Source organism: Diceros bicornis, chromosome 3 (assembly GCF_020826845.1).
Source record: "Diceros bicornis minor isolate mBicDic1 chromosome 3, mDicBic1.mat.cur, whole genome shotgun sequence".
In the NCBI taxonomy this organism is placed as follows: domain Eukaryota; kingdom Metazoa; phylum Chordata; class Mammalia; order Perissodactyla; family Rhinocerotidae; genus Diceros; species Diceros bicornis.
Window position 1 is genome coordinate 8,997,876 of NC_080742.1, and position 26,483 is coordinate 9,024,358.

The following is a 26,483-nucleotide window of genomic DNA, read 5'->3' on the forward strand; positions in this document are numbered from 1 at the left end:
ATTCAAATGTAAAGGGAGAATTTTATCCTGTGTGAAAAGTTGTTTACAGCCAATAACATTGACAGAGCCGCAACTCTCCGGAGGATTCAGCTGTACCTCTAACTGCTCAAATGGAAACTTAACTTACTCTTCACTCTCACACAAAATGAATTTCGAAGTATTTGTTTCTCTTTAGCAGACTTTCCTTCACTTGGCAAGAAAAACGAGATTAAAATGTGTGTTTTTAAAAATTTTGTTATATTATTTGCTTTAAATCGTAAACCTATTTTAATTGATATCATCTCTAACACTAACATTTATTGGAACTAATATATACAGCAAGTAAGTTTGGGCTTCATGCCCATATATCAGGAAAAGAGTTTAAATTCATAGAGAAAATGTTCAAGATGTAAAATCAATTATGGTAGAAACTTGTCATAAATTTGAAATACATATTTAAATATGAAATAGCTTTAACAACTTATTTGATAAAATAAAAATTACAGGAAGAAACTAGCGAACACTTAAATCAACATCAGTATGTAGGTTTGAAATATCGTACTTTCAACTAAAATATAGTTGACATTTGGTAAAGTTATGTAGAATTCATGTTGCTGCATCTTAATAAAATATAAACAACTCAGGCAATTTCACTCAAATTTATTATTTGATTATGCAGATGGATGTATATAAATGAACTAGATGGGTTTATTTATATTTTTACCTGGTTTCCATTCCATGCATCATGAAAATGATTTTGACCATAAAGAATACTGTTAATAAGTTTAAAAAGAATATTTAAAGAAAAACATGTAATATAATTATTTAAAATATAGGCACTAAACATATATACACAATATACATTTAATGCTCAGTTAACTATTACATTGAGAAAGTTATGGAAATTCAACATTCATTTTATCCAGAAAAGAATGGAACAAAGAATCTAGCCAAGGAAAATGGACAGGAGGCAAGAATAGTGTGTTATCATACAGAAACTTTTCAATTCATCATTTGATTTTCAATTTCTTTACTATAATAAATCAGTAGCACTCCTATGAACAAACAGAAGTTCCTAAGATGAAAATTAGATTCTTTAATATATTGACTAAAGATTAAAATTGTGTAAATATAATATATGATTGAAAAATTAATCTTGTTTTATATAACGTACTTTTAAAATTACAAACAAAGTTTAATGTTGGAGAAATATACTGTCTTACTATTATAATCAACAAAATACCATTTACACTAAAAGGAAGATGTATAAAATTAAACTAAGCACATTATGACCTAATTATATTTACAGCATGAGTAAAAGACTCAGTATTGTTTGCTTACTAATTTACTATAAAAATCAGAAGCTTTGCTATACAGGCAGAATTTCTCAAGAATTTTTTTTCTGTTCTTCTCAAGTAAGAAATCTAATTCTTCTTTTCTTAAGAAATTGTCCATTGAATAATTTAACATCTAACTAGCCCAAAGCGAATATTAGTAAAGCATTTGTGTGTCAGTTGGAAAGCAAATTGAAAAGAGTTTTAATATTTATAATTTGCATCGTTAGATTAACAATAAATATATAATCAACTAACATTCTAGCATTCAGGTGACATGCCTTTGTAAACTATGGTGTTTTGTTATATATTCTGACATTATGTCTGTAAGAGACTCTGGAACTGTGACATTTAACATTATCCCTGTTATATATATACTTTATTTAGCAGGTGAAATAAAGAAAATAGTGGAGCTCTAAAACACTTCAGCAGCCTTATAGGGTAGATTCAAATTTTGGGGGAGAAATTGAGATAGAAAATGTGTACTCTTCATCAGGCTTAATCTTCAAATGAAATTCCAAAATAAAATTTGCTTTTGGTGAACATTACCTACAGTGAAACAAAATTCTGATAAGTGCCTTTACCTGATAAGATTAATGTAGTAACATTTCTGAAAATAATCAAGAAATTTTTTAATGGAAGTTTTAGAAATATTGCTATTTTGCCGCTAAATTAAAACCTTTGTAAATAATTTGGAGGTGCAGCTTTAATACTGCCCTTCTCGAAAACCTGAGGTGGTTCAGATGTGGAATTGAGATGTCATATAAAATTTGACGTCAAGTAGGAGAACTCCATTACCTCAGAACTGCGCATGGGATCCATATTTGAGCTAAAAGGTAAACTTGATTGTCGAGTACAATGGAAATGGATTGCCATTAATAGGTGACTGTGCATTGTTTTAAAAAAAATGAAAAACTTCCTCCTGATATTTATTTTTATGGAAAATAAGACAAATATAGTTCATTCAAGAAACAGTTAAATGAAGAGTGAGGTTTCACGGAGTTGCAGAACACGAGAATGTGTTATTTGGCTAAAAAGAGCATAAGGTACAAAATTCATGGCATGAGAAAGAGAAGTACTTTAGAAAGGACCAAACATTCTCACGTGTAGAGAGATAATCAAAGTTACCTGATGTCCTCTCCCATCTCCACCATCTACCCACCCACCTTGCAAACATACTCCACTATGATAGAACGAAAGAGATTTAAAAAATACATGTGTTCATGAATATTAGATGCCTTGAAATGGGACAGTTAAAAGTCATACGTGGGGGCCGGCCCGGTGGCGCAAGCGGTTAGCTGCACACGCTCGCTGAGGCAGCCCGGGGTTTGCCGGTTCCATCCCCAGCGCACACTGACGCACCGCTTGTCAAGCCTTGCTGTGGTGGCGTCCCATATAAAGTGGAGGAAGATGGGCATGGATGTTAGCCCAGGGCCAGTCTTCCTCAGTAAAAAAGAGGAGGAATGGCAGATGTTAGCTCAGGGCCGATGTTCCTCACAAAAAAAAAAAAAAAGTCACACCTGATCTTAGCTTGTGGAGAAGGAACAAACCCCAAGTTTCAATCCATGCTCTGCCACTTAACAGTTGTGACTCTGGGCAACCTCTGGAACCTGTCTTCCCATCGAAATTAAGACCAATAAATACCTCACAACATATAGTGGATGAAAGTCCGTGGTAAGCACTAATTCAATGGTAGCTTTTCTTCCATTTACTATGTGCTAGGTTGTTCCAGACCACACACTGTTCATGCTTCTCTAATGATTATTTTGATTGTGGTTCCATTCTCCCCCACAGATAGAAGCCTTCCTGAAGACGTTTCCCCCAAGCCCACCGTTTTCCTTCCTTCAATTGCTGAAATAAACCTCCATAATGCTGGAACATATCTTTGTCTTCTTGAGAATTTCTTCCCAGATGTTATAAGGGTATATTGGAAAGAAAAGAACGGCAATACAATTCTGGAATCCCAGCAGGGAAAAACCATGAAGACTCATGACACATACATGAAATTCAGCTGGCTGACCGTGACTGGAAAGTCAATGGATAAAGAACACAGATGTATCGTCCAACACAAGAATAATAGAGGAGGTGTTGACCAAGAGATTCTTTTTCCTTCAGTGAACAAAGGTATGTATATATAAATATAACCTCCCAGAACACTTTTTTTTTTCAAAGGGAAACCCCGCCATTTATGTCAAGTACTAATGAAAAACGAACAAATATAAATCTTTCTTAAATGTTGTTTCACTTATTGGTAGCAAAAATGTTCCTCTATTTCCCCATTAAATTAAAGTAGGATCGGCTTTGGAACATAAAAAAGACAAAAAAAATTACTTAACCTTCCCAGCCTGATTTTCATCTTCCAAAATACTAAGGTCACAATGATGTTTTTTAGGGTTGTTGTATGGTTTAAATGAAACAGGATATGTAAAAGCACCTAGCAACTTAGCGCACAAGAAATGCTCAAAAAGAGATTCCACTTTTGGTGGTCTTGCTTGATCAGGAAATAAGAACAATAACATGTCTTTCAGGCATGTTCTACTCAGCAAGCAAACTCACTGTCACATTCATCTTGCTATAGACAAAGTATTAACCCCAAAACAATGTGTTTAGGTGACAAAATGGTGTTCATTTGAGAGAGCCAGATTGCAGTTCAAGAAAAAATTGAATAATTAGGCCACTGCACTTTTACTATGGTCTTAGGTTTTCCAGATTTGTGTTTTATATACCACCGAAAGATGAAATTTCATAATTAAGAGTGGGTGAGGCTAATGTGTACACACATACTTTCAGTCTACATACTGAATGTATTTCTTGCAGTTGGTACATGCTGCTTAACAAACATTTACTGCAGTACTGGCCTGTGCCAGGCCTGGAAGGGATGTGTGGATGAGCACACTGGGATGGATTACTGTCCCAAGGAGGTTGCCCTATTGTAAGAGAATACATTCTTTTCCTAATCACTCAGGGTCAGTCGTGATTCAGGCAAGATGTCACAAAGGAATCTCTTTGATGCTGATGCTGCACATATTTAGACAGTGTGGGCAGAGGGCTGAATGTGCCTTGGTCCCTGCTATGGTCCAGTAACTCTCTAGACTCAGGACTTCAAGTCCTGAGAATGAACAAAACAGACCGAAGGCCCTAGGACACCTGTAGATAAGAAGGAGTCAGTTTGTACTTTGCTCTGTGGTTCACAAGCCCTTTTGAAGCAGTGGGGAAAAGCACAGAACAAAATGTGCGAAGATCTTTGCTTTGCACCAGTCCAAATTTCTGGAGTCAGTTTTTATCTCCTCAGATCCTTAGTTTCTTCAGGGATCACATCAGGCTCGAACACCTGCCTTGGCTTTCTCCTGGGCCTGGGATGAAGAGCAAATGAAATTATGTCAGTGAAAACACTTGCTTTTGAAAACATAACATGGATTCTTTTATTTATGTATTTATTTTATTTTTAAATAACCTTTCTTGAATCTCTCTGATGTAGGATTAAAACAACAGCCCTAATTTACTATTTCTACAGCTAAGAGGGGAAGCAAACAGGGAAAGCACAAGTTTAGTAAAACCACAGGGCTGAAGTGTACTATTAGGTTTTCATTTTTCTAGTGATCTGGGAAAAACAAGACGTGTTAATTTCCATGATGATGATTATCGGAGAGAAGTTCCAGTTCATAATATGCTGTGCTTGGCACCTAAGTTCTGAAACAAATGTCGCCCATGGGCGTCTCCGGGCAACAAAGCTAATGAAGACATTTCTCTTAATGCTGTTCTACACCAAATTTCTAATGCTGTTTCTCGGAAGTTTTTTGTTTTTGACAAAAGCTAAGAATATAACTTGGAAGCACAAATCAAGGAAGTGGTTTTGAAGAAGGTAAAGCTAGTTTTTGACAAACCTTGTTTGGGAAAGAGAACTTAGTATACATACACAGATTTTATTATGAAAAATTGTTACTTTATTTTTTTTACTTCAATCAATGCTTAGTAATAAGAGATTTTGATTTGTCTTTTAATGAATAAGTCACTGTTAAGGAAAAGAAACATACTGCTAATACATGTGTCAGTTCTTGAAGACATTTTCACAACTAAATATGACTATGCTACCATTTTAATTCTTGGAAATTATTCCAAATTCTATACCTCAAACCCACTTTTAGAGCCACCAAAAAAATATCTCATTGAGTGCATAAAATTGCCTACAAAAACCATATCCATATAAGCAAGAACACATGTAGCAGAAAAAAGGTAAAACAAAACAATGGTTTGGACTCTGTTTTCCTCCATCCAACAGTCAATTTTCTTTAAAAAACTTTTTATCTTTGCATATTTGCCTTCTTTTACTTTATACTGTACATAAGTCTCACCTCCGGTTGTATATGTTCAGAGAGATATAATTGTGACTTGGCCTATCTTTCTATCTTTGGGAAGAACTGCACTGAAATGCCGAGCTCCTGTAATGAAAAGGTCATTTGCTGAGAATATTTAATACATCTGGAAGGGGAGATGTTCTTAGTGTCCACAATGGTAGAATTATGGTGTTTTTCTATAAATTATTTTCTGTTTCTATGAATTATTTTTACAAAGTACTTTCCACGTGTTCTATCTCACTGAATCTGCCACAATGATCCTTTGAATGCTGGTTCTGCCGTCACTGGTATGACTCTCAGCAACTTACTTATTCTCCCAACCTTATTTTCTTGTGTATAACACTGAGTCCTCAAACTACAACTCACCTCAGTGTGACTGGAGCATTAAACGAGATAATACACGTGAAGCGTTTAACATCGTTCCTGGCACAGTAATAATCACTCAATAGCTTTTGGCTTTTATTCATATTGTTGTCACGTCCACAAACACCACAGCTCCAGAAAATCACTTGCGGGAGTTGGGGATATTAGGATATGCATGCTTTGGAAAGGTATGCTTGATTCCGTTGCTCTCATGGGAAATTTGCCAAAACCAGACTTCTTCAAACGTGAGATTCTTTAGTGGATTCTAAGATTTGAAGAATTGATTTTGGGAGCAACTCTTCATGTCAGCAGCGTGTGCTGCACCACACTTTGTGCTTGTTTTTTCCTTTTGACAAGTGTTTTTCCAACACCTCTTTTGTATTAGGCACTGTGCTAGGAGCTGTGAATACAGAAGGAAAGCAAATAGTCTTCAATATTACCGTTCAGTTGTGATAAAGAAGAGAAAGTGTATTCTTCATGAAGGTCAACATCTTCATGTGCAGAAACACAATACATTAATTTGATCTACTGAATTACATAGAATCAGATGAACTATTCTTTGAATCATAGAGCTCATATTTTTAAGGGCGGTCTCTCTGTCGGTGCATTATGCACGTGTGTGTGTGTGTGTGTGTGTGTGCATACGAACTCATATAAACAGATTTGGAAAAGGTCAAAAAATGGGCATGAATAATTGACTAATACTTGCTCCCATTTCTTCTAGTTGTCTCCTCAATTGTCGCTCCTACTGATTCCTCAATGGCTTATCCGAAAGAGAAAAGCAGTAAGTTATTGTCTATGTTTGCCTCTATGTCATGCTATAGGCTTTTTTTCCCTCCTGAACAACTTAACCTTTGAACTTCTCAGGTTTAACGTAGAAAAGACCAGTTATTTTTGGAATTGCAGTCTCATAATTTTTATATTTTTAGTGACTATCTCTCCTGTCTGTCAGCAGATTATATACATATGTGCTTCTATAAACATATATATATTACTAACATATACACACACTGTCAAATAATGGGCATGGACAATTGCCTAATAATTCCTCTCATCTTCTAGAGTTCTCTGCTATAGCTTCCACAAAAGCCTCCCCAACAGAGTAAAGTGGTAAGTTTTCGTATATGCTTGCCCTCATGTCATGCTATGGCATTTTTGTCCCTCTTGATCAAATTACCTTTTGAACTTCCCTGGTTTATAGTAGACAGGACCGACTATTCCTGAAATTCTAGGGCACATATTTTTAACGACTATCTCTTCTGACTCTCTCTTGGCAGATTTTATATACATATATGTTTATATATGTATAAAATATGTATATTTTATACATATATAAACACACAAACATATATACATGTATATCAACCATCAACTAATAGGCACCAAAAGTTGAGTCAATTTTGCTCTCATTTCTTCTAGAGATCCCTGCCATTAATTCCACAAAAGCTTATCTAAAGGATGAAAGCCGTCAAGCTTTGGATATGTTTGCCTTTATGTCATGCTATAGAACTTTTTTCCTCTGGATGAAGTTAACTTTTGTACTTCCTTGCCTTAAAAAAGAAAAACTAGAATGGCTGGATGCTGCAGAATAGATTGAGTGTTATTTCAAATCAACCCACCATTTCGTAGGAGTAATAGTAACACAGTAAATGCTGGTTTGGGACTTACATGACTGTAAATTAGAGGGTGCAGTAACAGGCTCTGAAATATTTCAAGACTGCACTTCATTAATTTGTGTGCTTGTTTCTAGTGACTGAGGAATACCTGATATCAAGGTGCCTCTAGATGTTTTTTAAGTCTTTGGTCCTTGCTAGCAGCTAATAACATGAGAACTTCCTGTACAGAAGACATTGTGCTTTGTTTTGCATGCATTTCCTTGTTTAATTTTTGTAATGCTTCTATGAGTTGGTACAATATTTTTTCCCCATTGTATAGACGAGGACAATGAGTTAAGATTAAGTTCCTTAAACCACGCCACACAGCTAGATCTGGGGTTTCAACATGACCATCTGAATCAAGAGATCACTTACTCAGTTCTCTTTTCTTCCTCTAAGATTTTGGTCCTAGAGCCAGAAACCCCAAAGCCAAGACCCTGAGACACGATGGACATGTGGTGGGGGGTGGGTCAGTGCATAGGCTTCACAGTATCACAGACTGGATTGAACCCCAGTTCTTTTAATGATTAGTTGCATCAGTATAAGAAAATTACTCACATTTTCTAAGCAACAATTTCCACATCTGCCATACAGGATAATAACACCTAAGTCAGTTACTGAGGAGAAGGTGACCCATGTGGCATGTCTAGCAGAGGGTTTCTCATTTAGCTGGCACAGAATAAGTCTTAGTGTGTTAGTGTGTGGTGCTTTCTCCCTACATATGTACAAAGAGATTGACGAGAAGCATTGGCTTGAGCCTTGCTGATCTTTCCTCCATTTCTGATATTGAGGGGGCTCTGGACCACCGCTAACACCTTACCTGACCAAGGGAAAGGAATTTTGAGCACATCACCTTTGAGATCCCTTTCCACAACAGGTGATAACATAACATTATGCTAACATTTTCATTCTTGGAATTTATTACAAATCCTATACCTCAAACCCAGTTTTAAAGTCATCAAAAAAAATGTTTCATGAGTGCATAAAATTGCATACCAGAACCATATCCATATGGACAAGAACACAACTACTAGAAAAAGTATAAACCAAAACGATCATTTCAACGCTTTTTTCCTCCATCCAACAAATATATTTAAAATTTTTTTTGTCTTTGTATGTTTTCCATCTTTTTCTTTTATATTTTACATAACACTCACCTCATGTTTTTTATATTCATAAACTATAAATGTGATTTGTAGTAACGAAAAGTTCATTTACTAAGAATAATTAAGTTATCTGGAAGAGAAGATATTTTTAGTGTCCACAACAATGGTATTATGTTATTTCTCCATAGATTATTTTCTATTTGTATGGATTATTTTTACAAAGTAGTTTCCACATGCTCTACCTCACTGATTCCCCCACAATCATCCTTTGAATGCAGGCTTTGCCTTCACTGGTGTGACTCTCTACAAGCTACTTATACTCCCAATCTTATTTCCTCATTTGAACAAGGAGTACTCCAAAACATTTCACTTCAGTGTGACCGGAACATTAAAGAAGATAACGCATGTGAAGCATTTAACATAGTGCCTGGCACAGTAATAATCACTCAATACTCTTAGCTTTTATTCATATTGTTGTCACGTCCACAAACACCACAACTCCAGAAAATCATGTGCACGAATTGGGGATATTGGGATATGCATGCTTTGGAAAGTTCTGCCTACTTTCCTTTTGCTTAAATGGGAAATTTGCCTAAACCAGATTCTTTCAAATGTGAGATTCTGTTGTGGATTCTGAGAGTTGATGGATTGACTTTGGCAGCAACTCTTCATGTCAGCAGTGTGTGCTGAAGATTGCAGAGTAGCTATATTTTCTGTTTATTTTTCCATGCGACAAGTATTTCTCCAACACCTCCTTTGTGGCAGGCACTGTGCTAGGAGCTGTGAATACAGAAGGAAAACAAGAGAGTCTTGGATATTACCCTCCAGTTGTCATAAAGAAAAAAAAAATATTCTTCATGAAGGTCAATATCTTCATGAGCAGAAACACAATACAGGAATTAGATCTACTGAATTACATAGAATCAGATGAACTATTCCTAGAATTGTAGGACCCATAATTTTAAGGACGGTCTCTCTCAGTGGATTGTGTCTGTGTGTGTGCATGCACGCATACTCATATAAACACATATGCACACTGTTGAATAGTGGGCATGAATAATTGACTAATACTTGCTCTCATTTCTTCTAGTTGTCACCTCAACTGTCACTACTACTGATTCTACAAAGGCTTTTCTAAAAGATGAAAGCAATAAGTGATTGCATACGTTTGCTTTCCTGTCATGCTACAGGCTTTTTTTCCTTCCTGATCAACTTAAACTTTAACATATTCAGGCTTAAATTAGAAAAGACCACTTATTCCTAGAATTGCAGACTCATAATTTTCATATTTTTAGTGACTGTCTCTCCTGTCTGTCAGCATATTTTATATATATATATATATATATACATATATATATATATATATATATATATATATATATATATATATACTGACTGTTAAATAATGGGCATAGACAACTGACTAATACTTGGTCTCATTTCTTCCAGAGGTCACTGTTGCTGATTCTAAAACAGCTTTCCCAACAGAGCAAAGTGGTAAATTTTTTTACATGCTTGCCTTCATTTCATGCAATAGAAATTTTTCCCTCCTGATCAAATTACCTTTTGAATTCCCTGGTTCATAGTAGATAAGAAAATTTATTCTTGGAATGGTGGGGCTCATATTTTTAATGAATATCTCTCCTGTCTCTCTGTTGACAAATTTTATATATGTATATATGTATGTGTGTGTGTATATATATACACATACATAACAACTGTACAATAACAGGTGTGAAAGATTGACTAATACTTGCTCTCATTTCTTCTAGAGGTCACTGCTATTAATTTTACGAAAGCTTGTCTGAAAGATGAAAGCAGTAAGTTTTTATATACGTTTGCCTTTATGTCATGCTATAGCAATTTTTTCTACCTGATCAACTGAACTTTTAAACTTCCCTGACTTAAAGTAGAAAAAGTAGAATGGCTGCATGCTGAAGAGTAAACTAAATGTGTTTGAAATAAATCCATCATTTCCTGAGTTGTCTTAACAGAGTAATGCTGGGTTTTAGATGAAATGACTGTAAATTAAACAGTGCAGTCGTGGACTCTGGATTGTTTCAACAATGGGCTTCATTCATTTTTGTGGCTTAGTTTCTAATGACTGAGGAACATATGACATCAAGGTGCTTCCAGGTTCTTTTTCTAAGTCTTTAGTCCTTGCTAGTAGCTAATAATGTGAACTTATGTGTCCTGAGAACTTCCTATACAGAAGGCATTACGCTGGGTTTTGCATACATTTTCTTGTTTAATTCTCATAATACTCCTCTGAGGTGGTACAATATTTTTTCACCATTTTATAGGTGAGAACTATGAGTTAAAAGTAATTAAGTCACTTACACCATGCCACACAGGTAGATCTTGGTTTCAACCTGGCCATCTGAATCAAGAGTTCATACACTTACTCTGTTTTATCTTCTTCCTCTAAAATATAGTCTTATAGCAAGAAACCCCAAAACCAAGGCCTTGAGACACGATGAACACATGGTGGGGGGGTGGGTAAGGGAATGAGCTTCACAATATTACAGACTGGACTTGAACCCCAGTTCTTTTAATGATTAGCTGCATCAATATAGGAAAATTACTTACATTTTCTGAGCAACAATTTCCTCATCTGTCAACCAAGAATAATTACTTCTAATCACTTATTGAAGAGATAAAGTCACCTATGTGGAATGTCTAGCATAGGGTGTCTCATTTGGTTGTCACAGAATCAGTACTAGTTTCTGGCCTTTTCTCCCTAGATATGTACAGAGAAAGTGACTAGAAGCGTTGGCTCCAGCTCTGCTGATCTTTCCTCCATTTCCGATATCGAGGGGGCTCTGGACCTTAGCTAACACCTTACCTGACCAAGGGAGAGGAGTTATGAGCACATCACCTCTGAGATCCCTTTCCATAACAAAAGCTAACGATTCTGGAGTTTTGACTCTATGAACATAAAACACGTAAAAGTGAAATTTCCACAGGAAGAAACACAGCCTTGTGGTTCATTAAATAGCTGATCTGGCTCACCATAATTGTCATTATTTCTTGACATCATACATTTCCTGCAAAACTTCAAAGGGTATTAAGTGCAGATATCCTCTAACATCATAGTCACAGTGAGGGACATTCGGGAAGGAGAGGTGATTCAGCCATGACTTCCTAAAGGTTCAGAGAATTTGGATTAACCATTCTTCCGTTTTATAGAATGCCCTTTTCACTAAAACCTCTCACTCACCCCACTGTGAACACCATGAAATTTCCATGGATTGTAGCCTTTATAGGAATCTCATTTCATGCATAGTGTGTCATGGCTCAGAATCTTCTGAATCAGAATTCAACTTTATATTTATGCTTAACATTTTGATGTCTGGGGTATTTATTGCATTTGGAGATGTAGAATTACAGAGTACCTAACAATGTGTTCTTTCAAGTCATGGTGCTGGGATGAAAATCTAGTTTCTGGTACTTACTAAATGCATGACATCAGGCAAATTACTTCTCTCTCTCCTCAGTTTATTTGAAAAATGGGAATGAAAATAATAATCTCATAGGTTATTGTAAAAATTAAATAAGATAAAGAATTGCAAGCAAAGCTCTCAGAAAGGTGTTTGGCATTTGGTTTGTTGTTAATAAGTATTAGTTATTATCACTTAGGGACATTGTGGGGGTAAAGAAACGCTAAAACCTGTTTATTTATTTATTTAAAGTTATATCTCATATTCAGGACTCATTTCTTCAACTGAATATTTTTCCTACACATGAGTGCTTCTTTTTTGTTTGTTTGAGGAAGATTGGCCCTGAGCAAACATCTGTTGCCAATCTTCCTCTTTTTTTCCTCCTCAAAGCCCCAGTAGATAGTTGTATATCACACTTGTACACCCTTCTAGTTGCTCCATGTGGGACGCTGTCTCAGCACGGCTTGCTGACCAGTGCTTAGGTCCACGCCAGGATCTGAACCGGCAAAGCCCCAGCCACCTAAGTGTAGTGCGCAAACATAGGGCTATGCCACCGGGCCGGCCACTAAAAGCTATTTATTACTAATACTTCTTTCCCATTGGACTCATGCATTAAATATGCAACCTTGCTTTTCATATTTTGGAATATTCTAAGTGAATTTAGCAGAGGTTGTTGATCGACATGACCTGTAAACTAGATTCTGAGTTATCTTGTTGGTGGTGGTGGTGATGGTGGTGGTAGATGTTTACTTTTGGGGTTTGGTGGTGCAGGGTCTCACTGCAATGTAGGTCATCAAAAATAGATAACTGGGACCACCCTCTCTTTAACATGTCCCATGCTTTCAAAAGAACAAGTGAAACTAATCAAACTTCTTCTCTTAGACACCCTGCAGCTGCAGCTCACCAGCACCTCTGCCTATTACATCTACCTCCTCCTCCTCCTTGTGAGTGCGGTCTACTTGGCCATCATCGCCTTCTGCCTGTTAAGGAGAACAGCAGTCTGTGGCAGTGGAAAGAGTTCGTAACAGATGGTGGCACTGAAGACAACTTTTCTCCATTGTTAATTTTCCCTAAACGTGTCTCCTGAGGATCTGGCTAGGCGTTCTCTCTGGGTTTGGGTTATTTCAGTTGACATGTGTATTTTTCTATTATGTCAATATTGCAAAATAGTTTTCTAAACCACTGGGCAAACAGAATCTTTTACTCTGTAACAACAATGAATTCCTTCCATTACTCAGTGGCAGGGCCAAGGGGTAGTCCTTTAGCAACACTCTCTCTATGATCTCCATCAGCTGCTCCAGCAACCCAAATAATCATGCCTTCTGAGTACAGACAGCACGCAGCTTCTAGTCACCTCCCTTAGGGCCATTTAACCAGATGACCACCTTGAAGCTTTCCATTTTACACACCCTGAAGCCAACACCTTGGCTACTTGAATTCGGTACTCTGTTTTTCATAATCGGCACAATAAAAAAAAAAAATTAAAAGTCTACATTTGTCTTTGTGTACTTTAGTTTGATGAAATCTGACTGAAAGTCCAAGGGAAGAAACAGCATGACAACTGAGCTACCACGTCTAGCGTTGGTTGTAATAATGGTCAATACCGCAGTTCTAATTCTTTCCCTGAGACAGCGGTTATGATACTTTCATTGGGGCGCTGGCTCCAAGTGGAGCCAACAGTGAAATGAAGATACCCATGTTACGTCTCTTTCAAAGGTCAACAGATTCAGGTTCATTTGGTTTGGGACATTCCGACAAAGTTAGCATAACATGTAGCGTGACCTCTACTGTGTTTGCTCAGCTGTACACTAGTATTTCAGAGGCACCATGTTTCCTGGTCCTCACAATAACCCCATGAGACCTGCACTAACACTAAGAGGCATTAGGATGGAGGGGTTAAGCCCCTGGACTCTGAACCCTGGGTGTCAGGGTTTGAATCCTGGGTCTGGTGTTAGCATCTATGTGACCTCAGGCAAGCTATTTGAACTCACTGTGCCATAACTTCCTCATCTGCACAATGAAGTTACTTTGCCCTGTCTCCTGGAGTTGTGTGGATTAGTTGAGTTAGCAGTGCCTGGTACCTGCAAGTCCTCAAGAGCATTAGCATCCACTGTTGGCAGGTCTACTTTTGAAGAGTAGACACTACACAACACAAAAGCGCTGACAGTTATCTCTAATCTTATTTCCTCACAGAGAGTTTAGATGCGGTCAGAATAGGGACTCTGAGTTTCTGCTATGTGGCAGGCAATCCTGTTAATTCTCTAATAGCCCCGAGAGGTAGGTACACTTATAGTTCACAGTATAGACATTGGAGAAATTAAGTTCTCTGCTCAATGTCACTGTTTTGTAAGTAACAGACATTTAAAGCCAGGTCTCTCTGAACTCAGAACTAGTGTTTTCTTACTTACTATCAGGTGCCTTTCCCTTCAACTGCTGTCAACCTGGAAAAACAAAACAAAGCAAAACATGCGCTGATTCTTCACTAAAGGCATCCTCCAAGGAGTCAATGAGAATTTTGTTAAGGACTTGTGGGTTCATCTGTTTCCTTCTCATGTATATACTCTGTTATTAGTGTAATTTCTCCCTTTGTTATCAACACTATGGAAATTCTTCTTTATTCTGTGAGTGTGTCCCCTAAGTTTGAAACCGCTTTTTTGGAGGCTGCTAATGAAATGGACTGAGAGTCTCGGGCAGAGCAGGCCTGTTGATGGTGTTCTCTGGGTGCACCATCCTGACACCTCAGCTCCTCCCGAAGACAGAATGGGCCCCAGAGGTCCTCAGAATCACCTGTGGAAGCCTCTGGTAGGTCCAGGTGCACTTCTGACGTAGGAGATAGGTTATACATCCTTTTTGGTCCACTATTTTTCTACCACAGCATGCCATGTTAGAGCCTCTGACCCCATAGTTAGAGCCTCGGCTCCGTGGTCTGGCTCTAACTAGCTGTGTCATCTGTTCTCAACCATGTCATGTTGCCTAAATTTACCCAGGTTTAGAAGACGGTGTTCAAAGAAAATAATTCAGGTTTCTAGTGTGATTTACAAGTCCAATGATTAACATCCAAATGAAGTAATAATAGCAAATGCTGGGATAGTTCTTCCTGGTACTACTCTAAGCACATGTTAACTTATTTAAGTCTCACAAGAAATCTGTGAGATATGTACAATTATCTTTGTTGAAGGGAAAACAGGCAGAGAGGGGATAAACAATGTCCTGCAGTTAGACAGCTAATAAGAAACAGAGCTGGGATTTGAACCCAAGCCGCCTGGCTACAGGAGCTCTGCTCTTAAACTCTACATTATTGGCTACTAGAGTAGAGAGAGGTCACTTTAGTTTCAGTTAAAGCAGGAAAATTTCCTTCCTTATTTTACTAAGAGCTTACAGACAAAACTGTCCACACTTCCTCTCTTTGCTCCAAAGCTGTTTGGAAATTCGAGAGTCATAGGCCAATGTGCCACACAATTTTCATGCTGGGAAGACTTTTATATGCTGACCTCACACCCACCAATAGCACTTTTGTGATTTAAGTCCATGGTACCTGGTGGGATAAAATGAACACTATAACACAGGCTGCATTTACAGGTGTGCATAGAAAAACTGGGCAAGGATTTACACCATTCCACAAGAAAACATTCATGTCTCAATAGCCTTTATAGAGCTAAAGACTCCCTACACTGCTCAACTATAACAAAGGGAAACTTCAAGTCAACAATTCTCAAAATTTCCCCGTTATGAATTCTCTGTACTGTTGTGGAATTCTTTACCTCAGAGACTTCATTTTTGAAGGTTTTCTGTCAACCAAGCAGGACACAATTAAGTAATATTTGATTTTCCCCTTTATATTAATCTAAGTCCCATATAACTGCCCATTAGAAATTCTGAGTAATAAGAGATAACCAGAGACACTACACTAACCTGATACAGTTCACCCAAAAGGCTAGAAACTCAACATTTTCCTTAGTCATGAAATCTTATCTGGGTAAATGCATGGACTCTGTCATGTTCTGTTAGGCTATATTTTCTTTGTTTGCTGTCTTTTTTTGTTTGAATAACAGCAAGTACCTACCACTTAGTGAGCACCGGGAATTCTGGTAGGCAGTTTCCGTGCTCTATGTCTAATGCTCTCACTGTACCACATATGGGTATCACGCTCATCTCAGTGATGCGAAGACTAGGTCCCAAAGAGGCTAAGAAATATGTCCAAGATTAAAAACAGAGTAGTGCCCGAGTCCACATGACTCCTCCAGGTCTGTCTGACTGAAGACCTGCTGCTCTATCCATTATACCAGCGGCTCTCCTCTTGGGAGACTTTAATAACCACTGAGGCCCAGACTTCATCACAGGCCAGGCATCGGACGTGAAAAAACCTCCTTCAGGGGCCGGCCTGGTGGCAGCAAGCGGTTAAGTGCACGCACTCTGCTGAGGCGGCCTGGGGTTCGCCAGTTCGGATCCCGGGTGCGCACCAATGCACCGCTGGCAAGCCATGCTGTGGAGGTGTCCCGTATAAAGTGGAAGAAGATGGGCACGGATGTTAGCCCAGGGCCAGTCTTCCTCAGCAAAAAAAGAGGAGGATTGGCGGATGTTAGCACAGGGCTGATCTCCTCACACACACAAAAAAACAACAAAAAAAACCCTCCTTCAGTAATTCTAAGGTGCACACGGTGGAGGCCAGCAAGTGACTGAAAGAGCTCCTGGGCTCCAGCGCTGCTGTCCCGGATCACACGCAGTGAGGAGCCATCACAGGGCCCCTCACACACGTGAGAACCTGCTGCAACCCGGAGAGTGTTCTCAGCACTCCACCCACCCACTTCCTGAGGAAACGAAAGACATGTACCAAGATTTATGGGCAAGGATGTTCATTCACTGTACCACTATTTATAGCAGCTGCAAATAAACCCAAATGCCCAAAAAGAAACTAAAAAATAAAATAAGGGTGTCATATGATTGCCCACTATGCATCTTCAAAAAATGTAGATTGTTTAGAGAAATGGATGGTTAATCAGAAAGTGTTGTTGAAAAAATAATATGCATTGCATGACCCTATAAAAATTGTTAGATAATGCCTTAAAGTGGTTCAAAAATCAAAACACTCTAAAAAAGGCATTAAGAGCTCTTCCTTTGACCACTTTCTCTATCTCCCCACTCTTTACAAGTCATACTTTTGTTTCTTGTGTATCCTTCCAATTTTAATTTATGCAATAATGAATGTACATAAATAAATATATATGCCTGTATATATATTCTCATTTCGTCCCTTCTTACATGGAGATAGTAAACAATGTATGTTATTCTGCACTTCCCTTTTCCCTTAAACATCCTAGAGCTCTCTATGTCAGGATAGAGGAATACGTAGATGGCTGCATGATATTTCATGGTGAATATGCAACACTTTATAAATTCAGTTCCCTGTGATAAATTGCTGGCTCTTTTCCAATCTTTTGCTCTTATAACAAATGCTGAAATCTTAAGAGTGTTTTCTGTCATTTTGAACGTGTGTGTGGATCATTTTGATAGGTGTTGCCTATCATTTTGTACTTCTACCACTGTGTCAGTGAATGCCAGAAGTGTGCCTCGGGACTTCCTAATCTGACAGGTGTAAATAGTGTCTGATCGCGAGTGTAATTTGCTTTCTCTTAGTAAGAAACAGGGGAGGCATCTTTTCATACGTTGAAAGTCTATGTTTCTTTTTCTGTGAAATATTTGTTCATGTTCTTTGACAATTTTCTTCTGTTGAGTAATAATACCAACAGGTATGACACCCATTTATATGTCTCTCTGCAATTCTATAGGCATAGGCATAAAACAACATGTCCAATGTATGGCAGGAGGGTGAGAAAATGATAAGAGATTGTATATTTTTCTATCTTCTCTATTGAATCCTTTTAAAGTAAAAAACTTCTATACATTGAAAATAAACAATGTCTTATTTAATATTGGGAATTTTTTTTTATTTCTTTATAATCAGCTTCAGTTTTGTGAAACATGTTCCTTCAGAAACCAATTAGAGGTTCCCATTTGGAAACAAAAGAAGACCCACCAGATAGAAGAAAGATTAAACTGAATTAGATCTACTCCTTGACTTTCATGAATTTGATTAGACTTGTCTAGTCCAAGTACCTAGCCCTCTACTTAGAGACTTGGAACTATTTCTGCATTGGGAAAGGGTAGAAGCAAAGAGGGGAAATTATAAATCAATGAAATATTTGTGAGTCTGACTTCACTGAGAGACACTGTTAGGCAGTCTTCTGTGGCTTCAAACTTATTAGCAACTTCCTTCTGCACTGGGCGTGGGCTGCCCTGAACTAGGCGGTACAGAGAGGGAGAGCACAGCTGGTGGTGGAGGATACAGCCTGGGTGGCAGGAGGGCGCTGGTGTGGCTCATTGTGCATTATTTTCTCAGGCTTCTTTTGTTTACTTGCTCAGTCGAATGAGGTTGATTCATGAAAAATGCTCAAACTCAATCTCCTACTGGTTGGGGTTGTGCAAGCAGTGGCTTGGGTGTCATAAGATAAATGAAGGACAGTTAAACCACAACCAACTTTGCTCACTTTCAAAAGGCCACAGCTAACAGGAGGAAAATATCCATCCACACACGCATGTGATTGCTCTCAAACATACTCTTAGGCTGTCTGGAACAGGTTCCCTGCATTTTGTATACAATGTTTACTCAAATTAGCTACAATATGAGTTGAGAATCTCATGCCCAGGACTGTTCAGATACTGCATCTCAGTCCACTTTCATGACCCAGTTCTGAAGGAAAGAGCCAACAGGATATCTTGGAGCACTAAAATAATCCCACTAAAATAGCACTAAAAAATCCTAACATTCCGCCAAGTATCTGTGCTCCTCCATGGTGTTTGATTTCCTGAGTAACTTTTGGTTCCATTTTCTCAGTGTAGATGGGGTGACACAGATCTGGGTCCATGAACCTGGTGGTGTGGATGGACTGTAGATGTGGGCAACAGTTAGGTGCTTTTTCCCTCACAGGAACACAGAGATACAGAGGCCCTGAGTTCAACTGTGTAATTGAATGTCAGATACTGAATCATGTAAGTCCCTCTAATGAGTCAGAGTCCACCTGAGCAAGGCTTAATAGAGGACATTAACATCAGATGAAAGTGACCCCAAGCTCAGTTTGAAGAGGGCTGTTCAGCAATGTGAGCTTAAAGAGCAAATGTCCCCACCCCCACCCAACCAGGCATGGTACAGAGTGGGTGCCCAGGCCCATGGACTCAATCTGTCCAGTCCCAGAGGGAAGCAGAGCTCTATTGTTGTGAACAACGCTTTAGGCTTTCACAGTCTGACTTCAGGGCACATTCAAATCATACACTTCATATTCTTGGTCAGTTCTGTGCCAACTTATGAGTGAGCTTGGCTTCCCATGAGGATTGGCTGCATCTACTGGTTGAGCCCAGCATGTCTGGATGAGAGCTCCTTCTTAGCTTAAATTAACACGCTGATGCCCGGCTTAGGCATCATCTGTGGGCTTGGTGTATACGAGACTCCACTCCTGAGACAGGACGTTCTCACTGTGACAACACCATTGAGTTCTTGAGGTTTCAGTCCCAAGGCAGACCCTGGAGCTGTTCCTCGCCCCTTTGTACTCTCTGAGACACTCTTCTTGAAGAGGCCTCAGTCTTCCAGTGAGCTTGCCAGTGGCGTTTCTGTCATTTGGCCCATTCTTAGAACAAGCACAGATAGAGCTGATTAATCTGCACCAATGGCCAGTTTCCACTCAAACCAGCACCGTTCCCACTACACACAATTGAGCTTCTCTTGAATGACTAAACGAATAATGAAAGAAAACCAATAGACATGGTACCTTCCTATGAAGCATTGAGGTGAATATTCATATTTCAAAAAATATATCACTATATGATTTAGTTTATTTTAATTCAAATTAGCTAAACATAAAGAAAAAATTATGGCTATGTTCATAGTATGGGTTCAAGGTAGCAGTACTCAGACTATTTGAGGACCATACTTCTAGGAGAAACATACTATTTCATGATAAAAGTAATACAAATGTCTGTGACTTTTTATATGTATTCACGATCTCTCCTTGTCCCCCTTTTGTAATTCCAGCACTTCCTTCCGAATACATAATGCAAAACAAGGAAAATAAAAGCAATATTTTTGATAAGTTGGATTTTTTTACTTTTTAAAATTGTACAAAAACCCCATGTTCATGAGCTAAAAAACATAAGGGAAATGTAGGATGTTAAAAAAGAAATACAAAGAAATCTGAGACAGGAAAGAAAAATATTTCATTCTGTGAATCAAAATAAGAAGATACTTTGCTTACTAATACAGTGTTATTCCGCTATATTAAGATGTCTTTTGATTAGGAATACAGCACAAGACTTTTCCTCAACTGTTTATTAAGAGATCAGACTCAGTGTCAACGAATACAAGACAGATTATTCCACTATCCTACCAGCCACAGGCAGGCTACTAGATGTATGTGGATGTGGTACAGTGTCTGTGAGGTGTTACAGTAAATAAATTCTTTATTAGTCATTCAGTGAAGTCATCAGTGGACGTCACCACTTCAACCTCCAGTAGAGAGACCCCATCTCCTGTCCTTCTTTTCCCCCAGGTGACTTTCAATGAGGGTTTTTCACACTAGAAAAGAGAGAACGCAAAACTATTTGAGATGTAGTGTAAAGGTAAAATTCTCCATTTGCCTTATGTCTTTATAACACCATCTGTGTACGGAAGATAAGCTGTGTTACAGACACTCACAGGACCATGGCTGTGGCCACACAAGAATTTATCTAAGGCATTTTAGAAAAGGATCTCCTATTCAGATGCCCACATTTTTGCTTTATATCCAAGCACTGTCGTGGAAAGAAGGGGCCGAAGCGTGTTGGGTGCTTCTGATGCAGGCACGGGGCCTCCATTTGCCAGGACTCTGGCCGCCTCTGCTTCTCCACAACTCTGGATCCATCCACTACTTTTCCCTTCTGTGACTAAATAATCAGGCAGAGTTGCTGCTACTTTAGTTTACCTCATGTTTATTTGCTTGTATTTCTGAAGATGAGATATTTCTTTTGATGATCTGAAGGGATTTAACAACATGCCCATCTTGAGGCTCATCAAGAGCTGCTGCTCTGACCGATCACATCCTTCATCTCTGAACCTCCAGAACACTGGAGAGACATTCTGGTGCAGGGCTGGAGTGGACCCTGGAACCAGACTGGACGGGCCTGAGTCCCGGCTCTGCCACTTGCTCCCTGTGTGACCTTGGACAAGTTACTCACTCTCTCTAGTCTCACTGGCCTCAGGTGTGAATGGAGACAATAACAGGACCACATTCACAGGACTGTGACCTGCAGAGCACACGTAAGTTAGGGTTTGTGAATAAACAACGTCTGATATGGAGACATTCTGGTTAAGTCAGTAACTATGAACTCATGACCATTCTTTAGGAATTTGGGACTCTGAGGAATTTTTCCTGCTTCAGTAATTTATACCTATGCATAAAATATTAAGAAATGTTACATTAATATAATGTGACTAATAAATAAATGTAAATAGGACAAATCTGGCTATTCAGTCCCATTCATATTCTTTGAAATTTACTTGGAATCTACTCAAAGAAAATGCTCCATGTTTAACTACTTTGTTATTATAGTTTCATTTTCAAAGACTTACTGTAACAAAAGTAGCCCTCATAGTTCTAGAAGTGGTTTTCCACTGTCCTGCTTTCTTTCAGTTTCTTCAGATCCTGCGTGGTAGGCAAGGGGGAAGAGAAAAAGCATCACAAGTGACATCATCAGCAACATGGCAGAGTGAGCTGTTCCCTCTGTCTCTCCCCCTTCAAACTACAACTAAAAGGACATTCATTGATCAGCAGAGTATACCAACATGGCACATCAGGATGCCTGAAAGACCCGAGCAGCTATATATCTGAAAGTGGATGTATTAACCCTCTGAGGAGGTGTTTGAGATGGGTGAGCACCCTCTGGACTCCAGGCAGCCCAGCTCATGAGTGTGACTACTTTCCCGGCTGGAGCGATCATAGCACCACTCTGTCCCTGAGGGTGGGAACGTGCCTCAGCATGACAGTGGAAACAGGTGACAGCAGCCCTGATTCCCTCATGTGATTGACTCCCTATCTAGTAGGAGAGCCCTCAAGGCCACACAGCCCATAGAGAGTGGTACAGGCTTGGACCCAATGGGGAAGCCACGCCCACTTGTGTGACCAAAGGCTGCTGTGACCTAGGAGCAGAGGATGGCTGAGCTGCCACTCAGGCAAACAAGCTCCCAGCTGCCACAAACGTCCATAGTAGTTCTGCAGCCCTGAATGGAGGAAGTCTGTCTCGGCAGGCAGCAGTAGCCCTGAGCCCCCTATGTGACTACTTTCCCATTTGGTTGGAGACCCCACAGGGCCGCTGCAATCCCAAAGAGTGACCTAGACTTGGACAGCCACATCTAACAGGGATCATGGTAGTGGGCCCAGATTACACAGCTCCTGCCCCCCCCCCACCGCTCCAAGTGGCAGCAGGTGGAAGCTGTGTCCAGAAAATATCAACATGCGCCAGCACAAATCCACTCCATCAAATGGTACAAAGAAATATATTAATACTCCAGACCAGAAGGCAAAAGACAAACACCCAGAAACCAATACCGAAGGCACAGAAATCTATGATATAAATGACAAAGAATTCAAGACAGCTATAAGAAAACTCAGTGAGCTACAAGAGAAATCTGAAAGACAGTTCAATGAAATCGGAACCAAATTACTGAACAGAGGGAATTCTTCACAAAGAGATCAAAAGTATAAAGAAAAATCAAACAGAATTGTTAGAGATGAAAAACACAATGGATGAGATAAAGAAAAATGTGGAGTCCTTAAACGGCAGAGGATGGAATTAGCAATCTGGGGTAGTATAAGAACACAGAAATGCTTCAGGTGGAGGAGGAGAGAGAACTTAGACTAAAAAGAAATGAAGAAATTCTCTGAGAAATATTTGCCTCAATTAGGAAATGCAACATAAGGATTCTAGGTATTCCAGAGGGAGAAGAGAGAGAAAAAGGAGCAGAGAGCTTGCTCAAAGAAATAATAAGTGAGAAATTCCCAAACCTGGATAAGGAGCTGGAATTACATGTAAAATAAGCCAACAGGACTCCTAATTACATCAACGTAAAAAGACCTTCTCCAAAGCCTGTATTAGTAAAGCTGGCAGAAGTCAATGATAAAGAAAAAATATTAAGGGCAGCAAAGCAGAAGAGAATAACCTACAAAGGAAGCCCTATCAGGGTTTCAGTGGATTTTTCAGCAGAAACCTTAGTCTAAGAGAAAGTGGAATGACATATTCAAAATTTTGAAAGACAAAATCTTTCAGCCAATAATACTATATCCAGTGAAAATTACCTTCAGATATGATGAAGAAATAAAAACTTTCCCAGATAAACAAAAGCTGAGAGAGTTCATTGCCACAAGATCCTGCCTACAAGATTGGATCAAGAAAGGCCTCATAGATGAAAAAAAAAGCAAGAAAGGGTGTACAAAGCCTTGAGCAGGCAGATAAATAGGCAGACAAAATCAGAAAATTGCAACTCTCTATCAGAACAGGTTAGGAAACACTTAATTATAACTCTAAAGATAAAGGGAAGGAAAACATTGAAGATAAATATTATCACTTCGTTTTAACCACAAATTCACAACACATAACGGAATACGTTGTGACAACAACAACTTAGAAGGGGAAGAAGAAAGGGATGAACCCTGTTTAGACTAAGGAAACAAGAGGCTATCAGGGAATGGACTATCTCATCTATAAGATCTTTTATACAAACCACACAGTAACCACTAAACAAAAAATCAGAACAAAGACACAAGCGATAAATAAAGTAAAAACTGAGAAAACCATCACAGAGAGGCACTAAACTGAATTAGCATTCCAAAATATAAGGGACGAGAAACAAGAGAAATACATAACAATTGAAAAAAAAGAGATAAAATGGCAGTATTAGGCCCTCATATATCAATAATCACTCTAAATGTAAATGGATTGAATTCCCCAATCAAAAGACACAGAGTGGCTGGATGGATTGAAAAACAACACCCAACAATTTGCTGCCTCCGGGAAACATATCTGAGCTCTAAGGACAAACACAGGCTCAGAGTGAAGGGATGGAAGACAATACTCCCAGCTAATGGCAAACAAAAGAATGCAGGTATTGCCATACTTATATCAGACAAAGTAGACTTCAAGATAAAAAAGGTAATGAAAGACAAAGAGGGGCAATATATAATGATAAAAGGGACACTCCACCAAGAAGACATAACACTTATAAGCATATATGCACCCAATACAGGAGCACCAAAGTACATAAAGCAACCATTAACAAACCTAAAAGGTGATATCAACAACAACACAATAAAGGTAGGGGACCTTAACACCTCACTTACATCAATGGATAGGTCATCCAGACAGAAAGTCAATAAGGAAAGAGTGGACTTAAATGAAAAACTAGACCAGATGGATTTAATAGATATATATATAGAGCACTCCATCCAAAAAGAGCAGATTACACATTCTTCCCAAGTGTTCATGGAACATTCTCAAGGATAGACCATATGTTGGGAAACAAGGCAAATCTCTATAAATTTAAGAAGATTGAAATCATAACAAACATCTTTTCCAACCATAATGCTATGAAACTAGAAATCAACTACAAGAAAAAAGCTAGGAAAGTGACAAAGATGTGGAGACTAAACAACATGCTACTGAACAACCAACGGATCATTGAGGAAATTAAAGGAGTAATCAAAGAATATCTGGTGACAAATGAAAATGAAAATACAACATACCAACTCATATGGGATGCAACAAAAGTGGTCCTGAGAGGGAAATTCATAGCAATACAGGCCCACCTTAACAAACAAGAAAAATTCCAAATAAGCAATCTTAAATTACACCTAACAAAATTAGAGAAAAGTACAAAGCCCAAAGTCAGCAGAAGGAGGGAAATAATAAAAATTAGAGCAGAAATAAAGGACATCGAAACCAAAAAAATAGTAGAAAGGATCAATGAAGCAAAAAGCTGGTTCTTTGAGAAGATAAACAAAATTGACAAACTCTTAGCCAGACTCACCAAGAAAAAAGAGAGAAAGCTCAAATAAATAAAATTAGAAATGAAAGAGGAGAAATCACAATGGATACCACAGAAATACAAAAGATTATAAGAGAATACTATGAAAAACTACATTCCAATAAATTGGACAATCTAGAAGAAATGGATAAATTCTTAGACTCATTTAACCTCCCAAAACTGAATCAAGAAGAAATAGAGAATTTGAATAGACCAATCACAAGTAAAGAGATGGAAACAGTAATCAAAAACCTCCCCAAAAATAAAAGTTCAGGACCAGATGGCTTCTCTGGAGAATTTTACCAAACATGCAAAGAAGTTTTAATACCTATCTTTCTCAAGCTATTCCAAAATACAGAAGAAGATGGAACACTTCCTAACACATTCTACGAGGCCAACATCCCCTGATAAGAAAGCCAGACCAGCACGATACAAAGAAGGAAAATTACAGGCCAATATCGCTGATGAACATAGATGCAAAAATCCTCAACAAAATATTGGCAAACCAAACACAGCAAAACATTAGAAAGATCATACACCATGATCAAGTGGGATTTATACCTGAGACACAGGGATGGTTCAATATCTGCAACTCAATCAATGTGACACACCAAATTGACAACATGAGGAATAAAAACCACATGATCATCTCAATAGATACAGAGAAAGCATTTGAAAAATTCAATGCCCATTCATGATAAAAATTCTCCACACACTAGGAATAAAATGAAACTTCCTCAACCTGATAGAGGACAGCTGTGAAAACCCACAGCTACCTTCATACTTCATGTTGATGACTGAACACTTTCCCCCAAGACCAGGAACAAGGCAAGGATGTCTGCTCTTCCCACTTCTATTCAACATTGTATTGGAGGTTCTAGACACTGCAAGAAGGAAAAAACAAAATTAAAGATATCTAGCAGATTGAAAAGGAAAATATAAAACAATCTTTGTCCGCAGACGACATGATTCCATATGTTGAAAATTCCATGGAATCCACACATATATAAGACCAAAACTCTAGCTAATAAACAGGTATAGCAAAGCCACACGATACAAAGATCCAACACACAAAACACCAATTGTTTTTCTTGTTTTTCAATTATTTTGTTGAGGACATAATGCTTGATAATTTTGTGTAATTTCAGG

The 26,483-nt window shown here is 38.4% G+C and overlaps 1 gene segment (V, D, J or C); it reads left to right on the top strand.

Annotated features, from left to right (window-relative positions):
- LOC131392781 (T cell receptor gamma constant 2-like) overlaps positions 1 to 13,647 on the top strand; it is a 34,854-nt gene extending 21,207 nt beyond the window's left edge. Inside the window, 5 exon segments of the C gene segment in view lie at positions 3,108 to 3,437; positions 6,756 to 6,815; positions 7,451 to 7,498; positions 10,565 to 10,612; positions 13,115 to 13,647. Coding sequence covers positions 3,108 to 3,437; positions 6,756 to 6,815; positions 7,451 to 7,498; positions 10,565 to 10,612; positions 13,115 to 13,257 — 629 coding nt within the window.
- The last annotated feature ends 12,836 nt before the right edge of the window (positions 13,648 to 26,483 follow it).